Below are 17532 nucleotides of genomic sequence, written 5' to 3' on the forward strand. Positions count from 1 at the left end.
TTTAGCAATTGATGAAATTAAGGCAGACAAGTAAAGTGACTTGCCCAAGGTCACATAATCTGAGACTGTATTTGACCTCAGCTTTTCCTCCAGACCTGGTGCTTTATCTACTGCATCAACTAACTTTGGAGTCAAAAGGCATGGGTTCAAATCTTACTTCTATGTGACTTTGGACAAAACACTTAGTCTTTCCAGGCCTCAGTTTCCCCATGTATAAACTGAGGGAGTTGGATTATATGACATTCTATATTTTATGATTCCATTCAGCTTGAACACTGCATACTCTATGGGACAAGGGCAGTAACAGAACCAATTCTAATATTCTGTGTCCTAAGAAAGAGAAATGTAGTAGGTCTTCTTTTGGGGATGCCAAGAAGGCCTAGCCAAGTTTAGGTAGTGTGAGTAGGACCACACTGGCAATCTGAGCCAACAGAGGGAAGAAAATCTAGGATGAGGTTTCTACGTCAACTGCAGAAGATGCCTCAGACCTCTGAGGCATGCCTGCCTCATCCAATGGCAGAGTATGAAATTGTCAATGGCGTGTAACCTTCTCCATCCTAGTCTACCCTTGATTTGGAGAGCTCCTTACTATCTTCCTGCTGGGCCTAGAGGTTTACCATTAGATATTCTGCCTTTGGGCTGTGCATTAACCCAAGACTCCCTTTTGAAAATGCTAACCCTGAAGAGGTAGAAACAGTCTTAGACAGAGCAGGTCACTCACAGAAGAGTCTGGATGGGTCTGAATGGACATCAGAATGAGTAACGATTTGGAGGCAAAAGTCACAACCCATAAATAATGATGGAGTGAATCAGGAGGGACCAAGTCAGGTGGCACCAGGAGAAATGCTAGGGGAATCAAGGATGACATATCACAAACAAGAGTTGTCCTTTGTGGAATCACTTCCTCCTAGGAAAAGTTTTGTTGACCCTACCATTTTGGGGAGGGGCCTTCTGGAGGTGGGCTTTCCAATACTTTAAGAAAAGTAAAAGTACCCAGAAGCATCTGGGGCAGCATAGTGTCATGAAAAGAGCCCTGAGTTTGGAGTCAGAGAAACTGAGTTCAAATCTTGGTTCTTGCCCTCTCTATAACTTTGGACAACTCACTTAACCTCTCCAGACTAGGCCAGACTCCAGGGGTCTTTACATTAAAGCAGGGGTTCTAACCCTGGAGTTTGTGAACTTGAGGGTTTTTTAATTTTGATAACAACTTCATTATAATTGCTTGCCTCTGTACTGTCCTATATATTATTTTATACATCTAAAATCATTATTCTGAGACATTTTTCAGCTTCTATAGGCTTCACCAGCCTACCAAAGGGCACAAAAAGGTTAATAACTCCTATACTAAAGGAAATAAGTGGTGCAGGGGGTAGAGCACTGGGTCTGGAGTCAGAAAGATCGGAGTTTAAATCTGGCCTCAGACATTTATTTACTAGCCCCATAACCCTGGACAAGTCATTTAACCTTTATCTTCCTCAGTTTCTCCAATTATAAAATGGAGAATATAACATCCCCTACCTCTTAGAGTTGTTGTGAACATAACATGATAGAATATTTGTGAAGCATTTAGCACAGTGTCTGGCACATCATTGAAGTGTATTCCCTTCCCTTAATTGACAAGGTTAATCAGGAAAGATACCAGCTCAGTAACTTTAGTCAAAATTTCCCCCCTTCTTCTCAGTTTAGAGTAGGCCTGCAAGGTCTCCAAGATCCCTTTCCGCCCTCAATCATCTATGATCTCTTTGCCATCTTGGCACTGCAGGCCCTCACCTCCCAAGAATCCCGTGGGCAGACCCTCAAGGTCAGCCTGTTCCTGGCAAGTATCTGTGATCTGCCAAGCAGCCCTGACAAAGTTGCCTTGAGGTCTGGCCATGGATCTTAGTTCAGCCTGTTGAGTGAAGGAGGTGGGGGCAGGGCTCTGGGGGAAAGCAACCCACTGAGGAAGATTCATTTGCCAGCTCAAGGCCCAGCCAGCTCTGACTCCCCATAGGACCTTAGGAACTGATGCTTCAGAAGACCCTGGATTTCATTCAGTACAACCCCATTTTAGAGGAGAGAACAATTAGCCACAGAAATCAAGTCACCTACCCAAGGTGGTTTAGGTCATGGAGCCAGCAGGTTCTTTGACCACACATTTAAGGTTCCTTCTAGTCTTTTTCTGGATGATCCCCCAAGATGTTGAGCCCCAGTGACTTCAAGGTTTTTCTCATCTTCTTAGAATCCCTAGTTTTCCTGGAAGATCCAGCTCAATTACCACCTTCTGTGTATAACCTTTCCTGAACCCCCAGATGTTAGGGCCAGCCCTCCAAATTGACCTTGTACCTATTTTGTATATCTACCTATGTTTCTACATTAAAATCATTGGCTTGACCGTAAGCTCCATGAAGGCAGAGAATTTTTCACCTTTGTCTTTTTATCCCCAGAGGATCTAGGTGGCACATAAAATGAGAAAAGTTTCTAGAACAAAGAATTTTAGACCAACCCAAGTTAAAATTCCAGCTAGGGCATTTACTCACTGGGTGAATCTGCAAAGCACTTACCTTTGTTGAACACTAGATTCCTTATCTATAAAATATGGATAATAATAATTTCATGATTTCTATTGTTAACTGTTTCCCTTCCATCCTATTCCCTTCCCCATGCTATTTATTCTATTATCCATCTTCTTTCATCCTATCCCTCTTCAAAAGATATCTGCTTCTGTCTGTCCCCTCCCCCAATCTTCCCTCCCTTCTTTTGCCCCTCTCTCTCTTTTTTTTTTGGGGGGGGGCAGGCTGGGCAATGAGGGTGAAGTGACTTGCCCAGGGTCACACAGCTAGGAAGTGTCACGTGTCTGAGGCTGGATTTGAACTCAGGTCCTACTGAATCCAAGGCCAGTACTTTATCCACTGCGCCACCTAGTGGCTCTGCCCCTCACTCTTTATCCCCTTCCCCTCCTATTTTCCTGCAGTGTTAGAGAGATTACTCCACCCAATTGAGTGTGTATGTTATTCTCTCCTTGAGCCAATTCTGATGATATTGAGGTCTTTGAGCCAATTCTGATGAGTGTTTGGCTCATTTACTTCCCATCTTAAATAGATTACTCCACCCAGGGGTGTGTGTGTCTGTGTGTGTGTGTGTGTGTGTGTGTGTGTTAATCCCTCGAGGCAACTCTGAAGAATTTAAGGTCTTTCAGACTTTTCTGATGAGTGTAAAATTCATTTACTGCCCTGTTCCTCCCCCATCTCTTCCCCTGCTCCATAAACCTTTTCCTGCTTCTTTCATTTAGGATTTCACCTCTGCCCTTCCCCCTCCCCCAGTGCATTCCCCTCACCCTCAATTTAACCCTAAAGTTGTTATCATGGGGCAGCTAGGTGACACAGTGGATAGAGCACCCACCCTGGACCCAGGGGGATCCCCGCCAAAACCCCCAAAACCCAGCTTTAGACATAAGACAGTCACCCACTGCATGACCCCAGGTATGTCCCCCAATTCCAATTTTTTATGATTCTCTAGGGTCTTGTGTTTGAAAGTCAAATTTGCCATTCAGTTCAGGTCTTTTCATCACAAATATCTGAAAGTCCTCCTTTTCATTAAAGTCCCATTTTTCCTCTGAAAGATTATGATCAGTTTTGCTGAGCAGGTGATCCTTGGTTGTAATCCCAATTCCTTTGCCCTCTAGAATATCATGTTCCATGCCCTCCAGTCCTTTAATGTAGAAGCTGCTAGATCTTGTGCTATCCTGACTGGGGCTCCATAGTACTTGAATTTTTTTTTTTTGGCAGCTTGCAATATTTTCTCCTTGACCTGAGAGCTCTGGAATTTGGCTATAATATCCCTAGGCATTTTCCTTTTGGAATCGCTTTCTGGAGGTGATTGGTGGGTTCTTTCAATTTCTATTTTAACTTCTGCTTCTATAATATCAGGGCAATTTTCCCTCACAATTTCTTGGAAGATGATGTCTAAGCTCTTTCCTTGATCACAGTTTTCAGGTAGACCAATAATTTTCAAATGATCTCTTCTGGACCTATTTTTGAGGTCACCAGTTTTTCCCAGAAGATATTTCACATTGCCCTCTATTTTTTTATTCATTTGGATTTGCTTTATTGTGTCTTGGTTTTTCATAAAGTCACTAGCTTCCATTTGTTCAATCCTAATTCTTAGGCAATTATCTTTGTCAGAGAGCTTTTGTACCTCCTTTTCCATTTTTCCATTTGGCCAATTTGACTTTTCAAGCTGTTGACTTTTTTCTCATGTCTTTCCTGCATCACCCTCATTTCTCTTTCCATTTTTTCCTCTACCTCTGTAAGTTTATCTTCAAAGTCCTTTGTGAGCACCTCTATGGCCTGAGCCCAATTTATATTTTTCTTGGAAGCTTTAGATATAGGGGCCCTGATGTTGACATCTTGCGTTTGAGGGTGCACCTCGATCTTCCTTGTCATTGAAGAAACTTTCTATGGTCCTCACCTTTCTCTGTCTGCTCATCTTGCCTTTCTTTTACTTGACTTTTAGCTCCTTAAAGTGGGGCACTGTTTCCAGGCTTCACTATGCCAAGCTTCAGAAGTCCCAGGTGATTTAAGGAGGATCAGGTTCTTCACTCACCTGGCCTGTTCCCTGGTCTTTAGATGACCCCAGATCAATTTGCTAATCAACCAGCTTTGTGTGTTGTAGTTGACAGCTCTGATGAGCCTGTGCTCCTCCCCCACCTGGGCCATTGCTACTCAAGCCTACCTCCTGGTTCCCAGCAGGGGTGAAAAACCACCAGCATAGACCCCTGTAGTCTACCCCCTTCCAAAGTCTCAGCCCTCTCACCAGACTGTGATCTTAGTTCCAGATGACACTGGTGCTTCAGCTGATTCAGAGGCTCTGGAGGTCTCCTCTGATGAGGCCTTCCTGGGACTGGATCTGTGTCAGGGTGACTGTGGGGTTGGGATCTACTCCTGTATCAGCACAGCAGCTCCCTCCTTCTGACCTTTCAAGCCGATCTTTGTTAGAAGATGATTTCAACACATTCTTCTGTGGGTTTTGCTGCTCCAGGCATTGTCCTTTGGCATTATTTTGATGTTTTTTGGAGAGATTGTGTCATGAGTTTGAGAGCTCACTGCCCTTCCTCTGCCATCTTTGCTCTGTCTCGGAAGATCCTCTGGATAATAATAATTTCACAGGCAACTCTCCAAGACTCGATATTGCAGAGAAGTTTTTGCTTTTATTGGTAATGGAAATTCCTCACCAGGAGTAATCTACAGTGATGAAATCAATGGTGCAATCAAAATTATTATAATCATAATAATTACTATCATCATCTTCACCGTTGCTATTATTTCCACACTTCACAGTATTGTCTTGGAAAAATCAATCTGTAAACCTTAAATACAAGATGAATGTGATATTGGTGTTATTATTAGTGGGGGCTAGTCTGAATTAAAATTTTACAGTGACTGCTACACAGTGCAGCACAATAAATATTTTATTAGCCACCTTTTGTAAAGCACTGCATTAGGCTACAATATACAATGTTCCATGGTAGGCTCTAAAGGGATAAAAAGGTTTTAAAAAATTGCCCAGTCCCTGCCCCAAGGAGGTTGTACTCCATTAGAATATGAGATAATGTCTACAAATATGTATACAAAATGCACACAAATAACCATGATGCAAGTTAGAAGACAGGATGGAGAATAGATAGAGAGCTGGTCTTAGACTTAGGAAGACCCGGTTTCAAATCTTTCCTCTGATATATAGTGATGCTGTGATCCTTGGGAAGTGACTGAACTAGATGACCTCCAATGTCTCTTCCATCTATAAATCAATGATCATTTAAACTTAACCTTTCAGTGTTCCAGATAACTATTAATCACAAAAACAATCAATTATTTACATTGATAAATAATTTTATAAATAAGTTTGCTATAACAAGAAAAGCAGGAACCCAGTCCCATCCTGACTTCCCCATGAGCATAGGATACTGTCAAAAAAAAAAAAGTGAGATGAGATACCTGGGACAAGATCAAATAAGAGGCACCAATTTGGGCCTGGAAGGAAGAGAAGCATCTCATGTAGAAGAGATAAGGAGGGAGTGCATTCAAGGCAAGGGAGAAAGCTTGCACTAATTAATAGAAGTGGGAGGCAAAAGGATAAAGTCAGCAAAATGGCTGGAACATTGGATTCATCTGGGAGACTAATAGCAAATGAGGTGGGAAAGGCAGATAAAGGCCATACAATTGAGGGTTTTGAATGCCAGTCTGAATCACTGCTATTTTATTCCGAGGGTAATGGAGAGGGCTCATCACATCTTCCAATTATTATCTTTACAAAAATACACCATGGCCAGATGCCTCAGACTTTGTGCCTCCTCTTCCTAGTCCCACCTAGATCCCATTCCTCTTTCAATTAACACCTGGTGCCTCTCTCACTAAACATCCAGGATCACTGGGCCCCAGACTTATTTTTCATAGGATCAGAGAAAATCACAGATGGAAGAGACCTTAAAGAACAGCTCATCTTACAGATGAAGAAGCAGAGACCAAGAGTGTTTAAGTGATGTTTGCAGTGTCACAAAATCTCTGACTTTAACTTTTGTGCTCTTTTCATTATATCAGTCTTCCCCCTTGTGACACATAGTAACAAACAGTCACCAACTACCCAGAATAAGTCATGCACGTAGAATTCTCTCCACTGGGACATTTTCACAGACTCAGAAATGCTTGAGCCTCTTCCTAACCCTGTTCTTTCTATTTTATCCTCAGCTCCAGCAGCACATGGCTTTGGAGGCCTGTCATCATCACCTTCATGATCCTTACTCTCTCCTTGGAATTGACACCTAGTTTGGCCTTTAGGAAACCAAGAAGTAGGTACAGGGAAGACAAAGCTTATCCCCTGCACTGCCCCGAGGGCATTTCCCAGGGACAAGTCATGCTGGGTGTGGGTCCAGGACTGGGCTGTGGTTGAAGATTATGGGTAGAAGACTTGCTCATGGACAGGTCAGATAGCAACAAGGGCCTACAGCCTATGAAGGAACACCAACAGAAAGAAATGTAACATACCATATACATGAGAAGTGACAAAGGACCAAATGAGATCTGAGGGGAGAGGTTGTTATTGCCCAAGCCAGAAACCAGAAGGCTTGAGTTTGATTCCTAGAATCAGTCACAACTAGGTAAAATTTCATCCAAAGAAAATTGTGGGGAGGGTGGTATGGTGAAGCACATTTGAGATGAAAAACTACCCAAGCCAGGGAGAGCTAGAGTGACACAAGACCTTCCCATTGCCAAGAGAGGGTGACCTAGCACCCAGAGAGACCCACAGGACAGTTGAGTTCCAGTCTTCTAGAAGGGGAATGACTAGGGAAGGGAATAAGCATTTATGTAGAACCTACTGTGTACTAGGCACTGTGCTAAGTGCTTTACACATATCTCCCATGATCTTTATGAAGACCCTGTTATTATCCTCATTTTATAAACAAAGAAACTGAGGCAGAGTTCTATAAAATTTTTGTTTTTATTTAATCTCTTTGGGGTATAGACTTAGTACTGATATTGTTAAGTCAAAAGGTATTCACAGTTTTATGGATTTGGGGGGCATACTTCCAAATTGCTCTTCATAATGATTGGACTAGTCCACAATTTCACCAGCAGTTCAGTTATATAACAAAGATTAGCCATTTTACTTTCTGTGAACCTCTCTATCTCTTCTTTCATCATAAACTCTTCCCCTAACCATAGATCAGACAAGTAATTTCTTCCATGCTTCATTAATTTACTTAAGATAGCCTTATATCTAGATCATGTAATCATTTTGATTTTATCTTGGTATATGGTGTGAAGTGTTGATCTAAGCTTAGTTTCTGCCAGACTATTTTTGAGTTTTCCTAGAAGATTTTGTCAAATAGTGAGTTCTTGTTCTAGAAGCTGGAAACTTTGGATTTATCAAATATCATTAGTGTGCTCATTTGTCTCTGTATGTTATATACCTAATCCATTTCATTAAACATCTACTAGATTTCTTATATAGTATGAAATTGTTTTGATAGTTACAATTAAATAGTATAGGTTGAGATTGGGTACAGCTTCCTTCATATTTTTTCCATTGTTTCCTTTGGTATTCTTGACCTTTGTTCCTCCAGAAGAGTTTTATTATTTTTTTCCTAGCCCTATAAAATAATTATCTGCTAGTTTGATTGGTATGACACCGAATAAATTAATTTAGGAAATATTGTCATTTTACTATAATGGTTTGGCCCAGCCATGAGCAATTAATATTTCTCCAGTTATTTAGTTACATTTAGTTGTGTGGAGACTATTTTGTAATTGTGTTCACATAAAAATGTTCAAAGACCCTTTATCAAATGTAATTTTATTGCATTATGGTCAGAAAAGATGCATTTAATATTTCTGCTCTTCTGAATTTTCTTACAATGTTTTTATGCCCTAATACCTGATAAATTTTTTGTGTCATGCACAACTGAGAAATAGGTATACTTCTTTCTTTTCCCTTTCAATATTCTCTAGAGGTCTCTCATATCTAACTTTTCTAAAATTCTATTCATCTCCTTAATTTCTTTATTGATTATTTCATGGTTAGATGTATCTAGGTATGAGGGGGTAAATTGAGGTCCCCATTAATACAGTCTTACTGATTATTTCCTCCTGTAACTCATTTAAATTTTCCTTCAAAAATTTGGTTGCTATCAGTATTTTGTAAGCAAAATGTAGTCCTCCTGATTATCTTTTAATTAGATTTATTTTTTCTTTGTCTGAGATCATGGTTGATACCCCTGCCTTTATTTTTACTTCAGATGAAGCATAATGGATTCTATTCCAACTCCTTATTTTAACTCTGTGTACTTTTCTATTTCATGTGTGTTTCATGTAACAACATGTTTTTGGCTTCTGGTTTCTAATCCATTTTTTTATCCTCTTCCATTTTATGAATGAGTTCATCTCATTCACATTCACAAATATGAGTGCTAACTTTGTATTTCCCTCCATCCTGTTATTTTATATTTAGCCTTCTCTTTTATTATCCTGTCCCCTCCTCAAGAGTCGGTTTTGTTTCTGAACACTGACTCCCTTACTGTACCCTCTTTCTTATCCCCCACACTTTCTTTGAGCCTCTTTTCCCTCCTGGTTCCCTACTGGGTAAGAGGAAATTCTCTTTGCAACTGTGTGTAGGTTTACTCTTTCCTCTTTGAACCAGTTCATATAAGAGTGAGATACAAGTATTTCCTGCTCCCATCTTCCATTCTCACCTCCAAGGTATAAACTCTTCCATGTACCCCTCATTTATTCTCTTTCTTTCTTTTTCTTGGTGAGGAAGTTGGAGTTAAGTGACTTGCCCAGGGTCACACAGCTAGTAAGTGTCAAGTGTCTGAGGCCGAATTTGAACTCAGGTCCTCCTGCTTTATCCACTGCACCACCTATGCTCTTTTCCTTCCTGGGGATGCTGTCCTGTCCTAGGGACCTCTTGCTCCATCTTTCTTTTCTTTCCATCAGAACCCATAACACCTGCTCTCAGAGTCTTTATTCACACTTAAGCACCAACAATTGAGAACAGCATAAAGATGAAACTGTCTCAGAGCTGTTTACTTTTCCACAAAGATGAAGGTCTTCAGCTAGAAGCTAAGTGAAAATGGCAGGATTTCAGGTCATCCTGTTGGTGAAAAGGATTTGAATGATTATCAGGACCTTCCTAAGGCTTCTGAAATTGCACCCTGTAAAAATAGTCCCCTTTTGAACCTGGGAGGTGGTGGGGAGAAAGGAACACATAAGGAGTGAAGTTTGTAGGTGATTTAAATTTTCTGGCCTAGGTGGGTGGATATTGAGCAACTGGGATGGCCCCATGAGCCAGAAGTCCCAGCACTTGAGAAAGAACTTGTCTCCCAAAGCCAGGACTCCCATCTCTAACTCATAGAATATTAACAAAATGCCAGTCAGTCAATAAGCATTCATTAAATGTCTTCCATATGTAAGGTACTGTGCTATGGGTTGAGGCTACAAAGAAAGGAAAAAATCAACATAAAACCCCACAATCCTTGACCTTGGGACATCTGCATTCTAATAGGGGAGTCAAAATAGAAATATCCAGTTACACACAAGATATAGTCAGAGTATATGAAGTTAGCTTGAAAAGAGAAGGCATTAACAGGGTGAGGGGAGGACTGTGAAAGGCTCCCCTGCAGAATGTAGGATTTGAGACAATTCTTGAAAGGAGTCAGGGAAATCAGAGGCAGAAAGGAAATAGAAGAACATTCCAGGGTATGGGGGCAGCCAGGGAAAAGTCAGGAAGACAAGAGATGGATTATCCAGTTTGAACAACTGTAAGTAGGATAGTAGTTAGATTAGAAAATTCATGGAGGGGAGTAAAATATAAGAAGACTACAAAGGTAGAGAGGGGGCAGTTTATGATAAGCCTTAAACAAAAGTTTTTCTACTTGATCCTAGTGATAATAGGGAGTCACTGGAGTTCCTGGGGGTAGGGGAGAGTATGGCATAGTCAGACCTAGGCTTTAGAAAAATCCCCTTGGCGGCTGAGTGGAGGATGGATTGGAGTAGGAAGAGGCTTGAGGCAGGGAGACCAATTAGAAGGCTATTGCAATAATCCAAATGAGAAGTGATGAGGGCCTTTTAGCAGCATAATAAATAAATAAATATATATATATATATATATATATGTGAATTAACATTCATAAAGCCCTTTTCCATGTGAATGCTAGCTATCATTTTTGCTATTATTCAGCTACTATCTAGCTATTCTCTTTTCTGTTATTTAATGGAGAGGAGGAGATGCATTGATAGATATTGTGAAGGTAGAAATGACAAAAGAAAGAATGGAACTTGGATATCATTAAGTTCAACTAACTCATTTTAACAGAGGAGGAAATTGTAGCCCAGAGCTAGCCAGTGACTTACTCAAGGTAGCTGGTGAAGAGCCCAGCAGGGACCCCAACCCAGGTTGTCTAGTTCCCAGAACTGGGCTTTTTTTCCCACATTGTGCTTCTGGCTTCTTGACTTTGAGTTCATGTTCACCAATTTAATACCGGGTGGTTGATTCAGCCTGGGGACAGAAATTCCTAAGCAATATGAAGGGATGGGAAAGGTTCTAATTAGAGGCAAGAGGTCCTGCTCCCAATGGGGAAAGGGCTGGGTTTGGGATCAGAAGGAATGGGTTGTTTCCTACCTTTATCTCTTACTAGCAGCATGATGTTGGCCAACATCACTAACTGTCATGAGTCTTTTCTCATCTGTAAAATGGGAATAGGACTTCCTGTACTGACTTTGCCAAGGTATAGGGAGGAAATAGAAATATAATAGAAATGGTGGGGGGGGGGGCGGTGATAGTGGTTATACATCCAGGGGACCTTTATCCCAATTGTTCTCAGCCCAGACCAGGTGGATTCCATGGCTTGAATCTGGGACTATGAGAGGTTTGCTTTGTTGCTCTTGTGGATTCTTGGACCCCTGGGTGGTCCAGGACCCAATATAACAGTTAGAATTCTGTCTTGGGCTGAAGCACCTCAATCAATCAATATTTACTAAACACTGAGCGTATGCCAGGCTCTGTTAATGCTGGGGATATGAAAAGAGGCAAAAGACAGTCCCTGACCTCAAGGCACTTACATTATAATGCTCCTTTCTTCTCCACCCATTCCCTACTCCCAGGAATACTCCCCTGAACCACCCAAGATGGGCTGATATCTCTGAAAGAAAGAAACAACATTCTTCAAAACTCCCCAGGATCCAACTAAGTAGTTGTGGGGGGAGGGCAGGGAGATTTTCCTTCTGCATCTCCACTTCTAGTCTTCCCTTTCTCTATCTCCTATTCTGAAGTCCCTTCTAGTGATGGCAATTGCATGTTCTAAGATTGCTTCCAGCTCTGACATTCTGTGTTCATAAGATCATGGATTTAGAGCTTGAAGGTACCTAATGGGGTCATGTGATCCAACGCTTTCATTTTATAAGAGAGCTGAGGCCCAGAAAAGCTGAGTGATTTTCCCAACATCACACTGTTAGTAAATGGAAACAAATAGGATTTGAACTCTGTTCCTCTGACCCCAAATTCAATGCCTGTTCCACTATATGACAGTACCCTTTCAAAGATCTCCACCAGTTCTTCTTTGTCATGTAATATTTTCTCCCTCATCTAATTAAGAACCTAGTGAGAAGCCAGGAAAATGTCCACACCAAAACATAACATGTAACTTTGTCGAAAAAAGCCAGTGCTACACAGATTTCAACTGCAAGAAAGCCAAGAAGTGCTGCTACTACAGCTGTGGAAAGAAATGCTTGGACCCAAAAGAAGGTAAAAAAAACCAAAACCCCTAAACAGGATTCATTCTAGATTTTCTCCCAACAGATTGTTAATGTTGCTGTTCATCCTTTGTTCTCAAAGAGGACCAAAGACAGTAGGAGGGTGATGTCTTGACTTGCAAGTGAGTTGGATTTGAGTGAGACTGGACTGTGAAAAGTCACCAGCCTCAGGGCAGCTAGGTGGTGCTGCAGTGGATAAAGCACCAGCCCTGGATTCAGGAGGACCTGAGTTCAAATCTGGCCTCAGACACTTGATACTCATTAGCTGTGTGACTCTGGGCAAGTCACTTAACCCTCATTGCCAAGCAAAAAAAAAAAAGTCACTGACCTCACAAGGCAAGGCTTGGATGCTTTACATGCAGCTGGCCCCAGAAAGTCTGGGGGTGCTGAGCTGGAGCTGGTGGGTGCTGAGCTGGTAAGTTGCAACACTGACAACTGTTCTTTGGAAACTCCTTCTCCGGAATAGTCAGCAGAGTGTCTGTGATGTCAACAGATATGTTATCATGGGAACTTGGAGTTAAAAAAAAATTCCCTTGTTCCTTTGCCATTTATGCTATAAATCAGAGCTCATCTCCCCCTGCACTCACTCCCTCCTTGCAGGAGAGTGTGCCCCAGGTTTGGGGAATGTTTATACTATTTCTTACTCAACACCTTGGCAAGTCTCTAGACCTCATAAAATGGTCACATAATAAACATTTATTAAATGCATATCCAGGGGCAGCTAGGTGGAGCAGTGGATAGAGCACTGGCCCTGGATTCAGGAGGACCTGAGTTCAAATCCAGCTTCAGACACTTAACACTTACTAGCTGTGTGACCCTGGGCAAGTCACTTAACCCCAATTGCCTCACCAAAAAAATAAAAATAATTCTTAAAATGCATATCCAATTGAATATGTCATCAGTGTAAAGTTAACAAATACATATGTATATATGTGTGAACAAATAGTATGTATTTACACTCTGCAATGAATAATGGACATTAACTGGCTAATGTTTGAGGGAAGGGTTAAGCCCCTGTAATTAAATATTTAGGATGAAAACATGGGTCAGAAAATATCTACCAGATAAAGTTGGAAAGGATCTTTAAAAGCAGCTTTTCCTACACCCTGATCTTTCTGATGCAAAAACCAAGATTCAGAAAGGGAAAGTCTTTGTTAAGTTTTCCTTGCTGGTATCTTTCCTAACTAACTTTGTTAATGGAGGGAGACACTTGTTTCCTTTAGAGGAAGGAAATGAGTACTTATTAAGTACCCACTGTGTGCTCGATCATCATAACTCCAGAAGGTAGATGCTATTATTATCCTCCTTTTACCATTAAGGAAACTGAGGCATGCAACGGTTAAGAGACTTGTCCCGGGTCACATGCATATAAGTGTCTGGGGCTGGATTTGTACTTACATCCATCTGATTCTAGGACCAACACTTTATCCAATATAGCACTTACAGGGCCCCAGCAAGTGTAGGTCTGGAAGTCAAGAGATATGGTTGAAATCTTCTCTCCACCTCTTATTGTATGGCTCAGATGAGACACTTAATCTCTCTAAGTCTCAGTTTCCTCTTCCATCAAATGAAAAGAATAATACCTGTTTTGCTAGTCTCACAGGGTTGTGGGTATTAAATGAGATCATGGATATGAAAGTACTTTTGTGATAACATAAGTAATTGTTATAATTATTATTGTTAAATATCCATTTTTCTATTCCTCCCTGAAAACGGAACAGATTCCCTTGTGTCATGTTGGCTATTAATTGTCACCTGCAACTACAAAAGGAGGACATTTAACTAGATGGCCCCTAAGGTCCTTTCCAACACTAAGTGAATAATACAAATAGCCCCCTCTCTTTGCTGGGTATTTTCAATTTCATTTCAAAGATCCTCTGTTATTCCATCCAATCTCTGGAAGACATCTGCAAGAGAAAGAAAAAGACAAGTATAAACCTATAGGTTTACACTAACTCTCAGTTTATATGGATACCTGTGGAGGGAAAGTGATTTGCTTAAGACTATAGGAGTAGGGAGTAGCTGAGTCCAAGTCTCTAGATTCCCAGGTCCAAGTACCACAGCCCTGACTGAGACTGGGCAGCTATAGCAAGGAAACAGTAGAAAGGGATCTGTTCCCATTCTTTCTCCCTCATTTTCCATTCTCCACCCAGATTTATGTGAGATGGTACCAGAAGTGGGCAACTGTGAGGACTTTTACTTACGTTGGTTCTACAGCACAGAAGCACGTGCCTGCAAATATTTCTTCTATAGTGGCTGTAAGGGGAATGTTAACAATTTTCCCAACAAGAAAATCTGTGAGCAGACCTGCGCTGGAACTGGTGAGATACTAAGCATGGGAATGGAAGGAGTAACCTGCCTGGATCTTTCAAAATACCATAGAGGTGACCTAGTTCAGCCTTTTTATATGATAGGCTGCCTTGGCAGTGTGGAAAATATGACCTCCTCAGAATAAGGGTGGTGTCATTTTAATTCATTATTTAAGGAAGTGCTACATTTCAGCTGGAAGTTACTAAAATGAAGAAGTCAATTTTTTGTCATCCAAGTTCACAGACCGTGTGAAATCTATTTGACACCTAGCGATGTCTTATAGCTGATTCTTTTATAGAAGGGGAAAACTGAGGACCAGCAAGAGGAAAATGTTTTGACTGAGGTCATACAGTTTATAAGTGGTAGAGGCTGGCTTAGAACCTGGTACTCCCTATGTCATTTTGATTTCCAGCAGGGCATCCTAAAGGGCACCTTCCTTAGACACTGGGTCTCCTTGGGCTATCCGTCCTCCCTGAGGTTTGCTACAGATCCATCTTAGTCCTTTCCTTATCTCCAGTAGAAGATGCAGGGCCAGGAAAACAGATTGAACCAGCAATAGAGGATATGGAGAGATTAGAAACCAGACCAGTCCAGTAGATGGGAAGGGAAATGACTGGTTATTGCCTACATTTAGGTCACTGTCTATATTGAAACCCTAGTCTTGGTCATGATGGGGAGCAGAGTACCAAAGAACATGGATGATGCAGTCTTCTGTAATCACATATGATAATGTCTATGAGCTTAGAAAAAGAATAAAAGAGTAATCAGTGGATTAAAGGAGGGAAGGTGTCCTGAAGAAGGGTTAAGGCCATGATTTGAAGGAAGAGAGGGATATTATTTTGGTGAAATACATTTTGGTGGGAAGCAGTGGTGGCCACATCTAATGGGAACTGTCTGTGTCTTCTCTTTCAGTCAGGGAAGGGCGTTGTCCACCCTTCCCTTTCAAAGGCATTACAAACTGTTCTGCAACCTGTCATAAAGACCCAGAGTGCCCTGAGACATATAAATGCTGTGATTCTAGCTGTGGCTTTGTGTGTACTCCACCCTGGAAAGGTGAGATCTGGGGCTGAGATTTGTTCCTCAAAGCTGGCCAGACACATGACCATAATTAGAGATTTGGGACACCTAGGTTGGCCCTAAGTAAAAATTCCTAACTATCCAAGTTGTCATAAACAGTATCTAATCTCAGAAAGGGAAACAAGTAGTCTCATTTTGTTGATTGAGGACACTGGGGCTCAGGAGAGTTCTGACTTTTTGAGAGTGTCTCAATTTGATTTAAAGGGCCATCAGGGGATTAGCCAAACTTTTGGAATCAACCTCTAATTCAGGCTTAATCAAAGATCAGTTGGTGCTACTACAATAAATGTGACCCCTGGCAGTAGAGAAGAGAGTCAACCATGGATTCAAAAAAGAATTAGTCTTGGCAGTCAAAAATTGAGTTGCATAGAGGAACAGGGCCATAGAGACCAGCAGAGAAACATTCTTAACAGAGACACCATACCCAGTGAGGAAATAAGAAGAGGCAGGATATCAGGATCCTGCACCATCAGAGGCACAAATCATCTTGACACCTGTACTCACCTAAGTGTGTACTTTTTTACTAGCACATATGTGCTCACTCTCATTACTGATGCTGTGTGTATTTGTGGGAAAGTATGCACCAGATTAAAAAGGGAGTGTTTCGTAGCTATTCTTCTTGATGCCATTACATTTTTTTACATTTACATTACATTTTTTGAGATAATTATGTCAACTGACTGAATATGAAAGGTAAATGCACCAACATAGGTTCATAATCTATCACTTTAGGAATCAGTACTCATAAAGCACTTTGAACCCGAGATGGCAGATTTTTGCCATTATGAATTTTCGGGCACTTTATAGCTTTAACATTCTGTGTTCCATCATATAAGCTCCCTTTGAACTCCAACATTTTGAGTTCTGTGCTCTAAAGTTCTTTTTAGCTACAACATTCTAGGAATATATTATCCAAAAGGATTAATAATGTAAGCAAATCGGCTTCTTGTGACAGATTGATTAGGGATACTTTAGGAGTATGTAGACATTTAAGCTTACTAAAGGACCCAGAGCTATTCTTCTTGATGATTCCCTAAGAGAATGAAGGGAAGGGGAAAAAAGAGAGAAAATAAAGGGAAGAGCATAGCCTGAAGAAAAACTTGGCAGTAGTTTTTTAGTAGTCTATCAGATATTTGTCCAGTTCTTGTGAGGGGGGAGCCTGAGCACTGGTTAAGACCACTGAGGGTTGAGTCCCATATCTACATCATGGAGTTGTCAGCTTTTTTGTGTTGCTCTACAGTTAAGCCCTGGGACTGCCCACCTCAGCCATCTTCTTGCAATACGATTCAGAAACCCATGTGTCAGAATGATGAAGACTGTGAGCAGAATGAAAAGTGCTGTTCTAATTGTGGCTTGATGTGCATTGAAAGTTAGTAATGGGTGAGGTTGGGAAAGGTGGGAGGAAAAGGAGGTCAATGCCCTTGGAATTAATGCCAAGTTCCCTCCTGACTGGCTGCCTGACTGTGGGCCTGGGGATGGCAAATGGAGCCCAGCTCAGAGGAAAGAGAGATGGAGCAAATTATCTTCTAGTTAGAAAGTCCAGAGTAACAAAAGTTAGGCTGGACTAGGAGAACTCCCCCTTCCTCAACCATATCCTCCACTAGTGTTCCAGGGAAATGAGCTAATTCCAAGGCCTTAACAGAAGCCCCTGGATCTTGGGATGTTTCTGAGAGCCCCATTACTATGTAGCTCTTGGATCTTAGGATGCTGGACAGGAGTTCTCCATCTTCATAATATTTTGTATTATGGACCCCTTGATCATCTTGTCCATTCTAATGAGCCTTATGGACCTCATCTCTGAATGCTTTTTTTAACTGCATAAAATACAATATAAAAAATTACAAAGGAATCTAATCATATTGAA

The 17532-nt window shown here is 41.2% G+C and overlaps 1 protein-coding gene across 1 annotated transcript in view; it reads left to right on the forward strand.

Moving 5' to 3' along the window:
- Positions 1-17532, forward strand: part of LOC122739508 (WAP four-disulfide core domain protein 8-like) — a 40102-nt gene that overhangs the window by 21878 nt on the left and 692 nt on the right. The window contains exons 2-7 of the mRNA XM_043981232.1: positions 1682-1863; positions 6723-6823; positions 12124-12273; positions 14435-14602; positions 15504-15644; positions 16909-17037. Of these exons, the coding sequence (XP_043837167.1) occupies positions 1682-1863; positions 6723-6823; positions 12124-12273; positions 14435-14602; positions 15504-15644; positions 16909-17037 (871 nt within the window). The remainder of the gene's footprint in view (positions 1-1681; positions 1864-6722; positions 6824-12123; positions 12274-14434; positions 14603-15503; positions 15645-16908; positions 17038-17532) is intronic.

The sequence above is a fragment of the Dromiciops gliroides genome, chromosome 2 (genome assembly GCF_019393635.1).
Source record: "Dromiciops gliroides isolate mDroGli1 chromosome 2, mDroGli1.pri, whole genome shotgun sequence".
Lineage (NCBI taxonomy): Eukaryota > Metazoa > Chordata > Mammalia > Microbiotheria > Microbiotheriidae > Dromiciops > Dromiciops gliroides.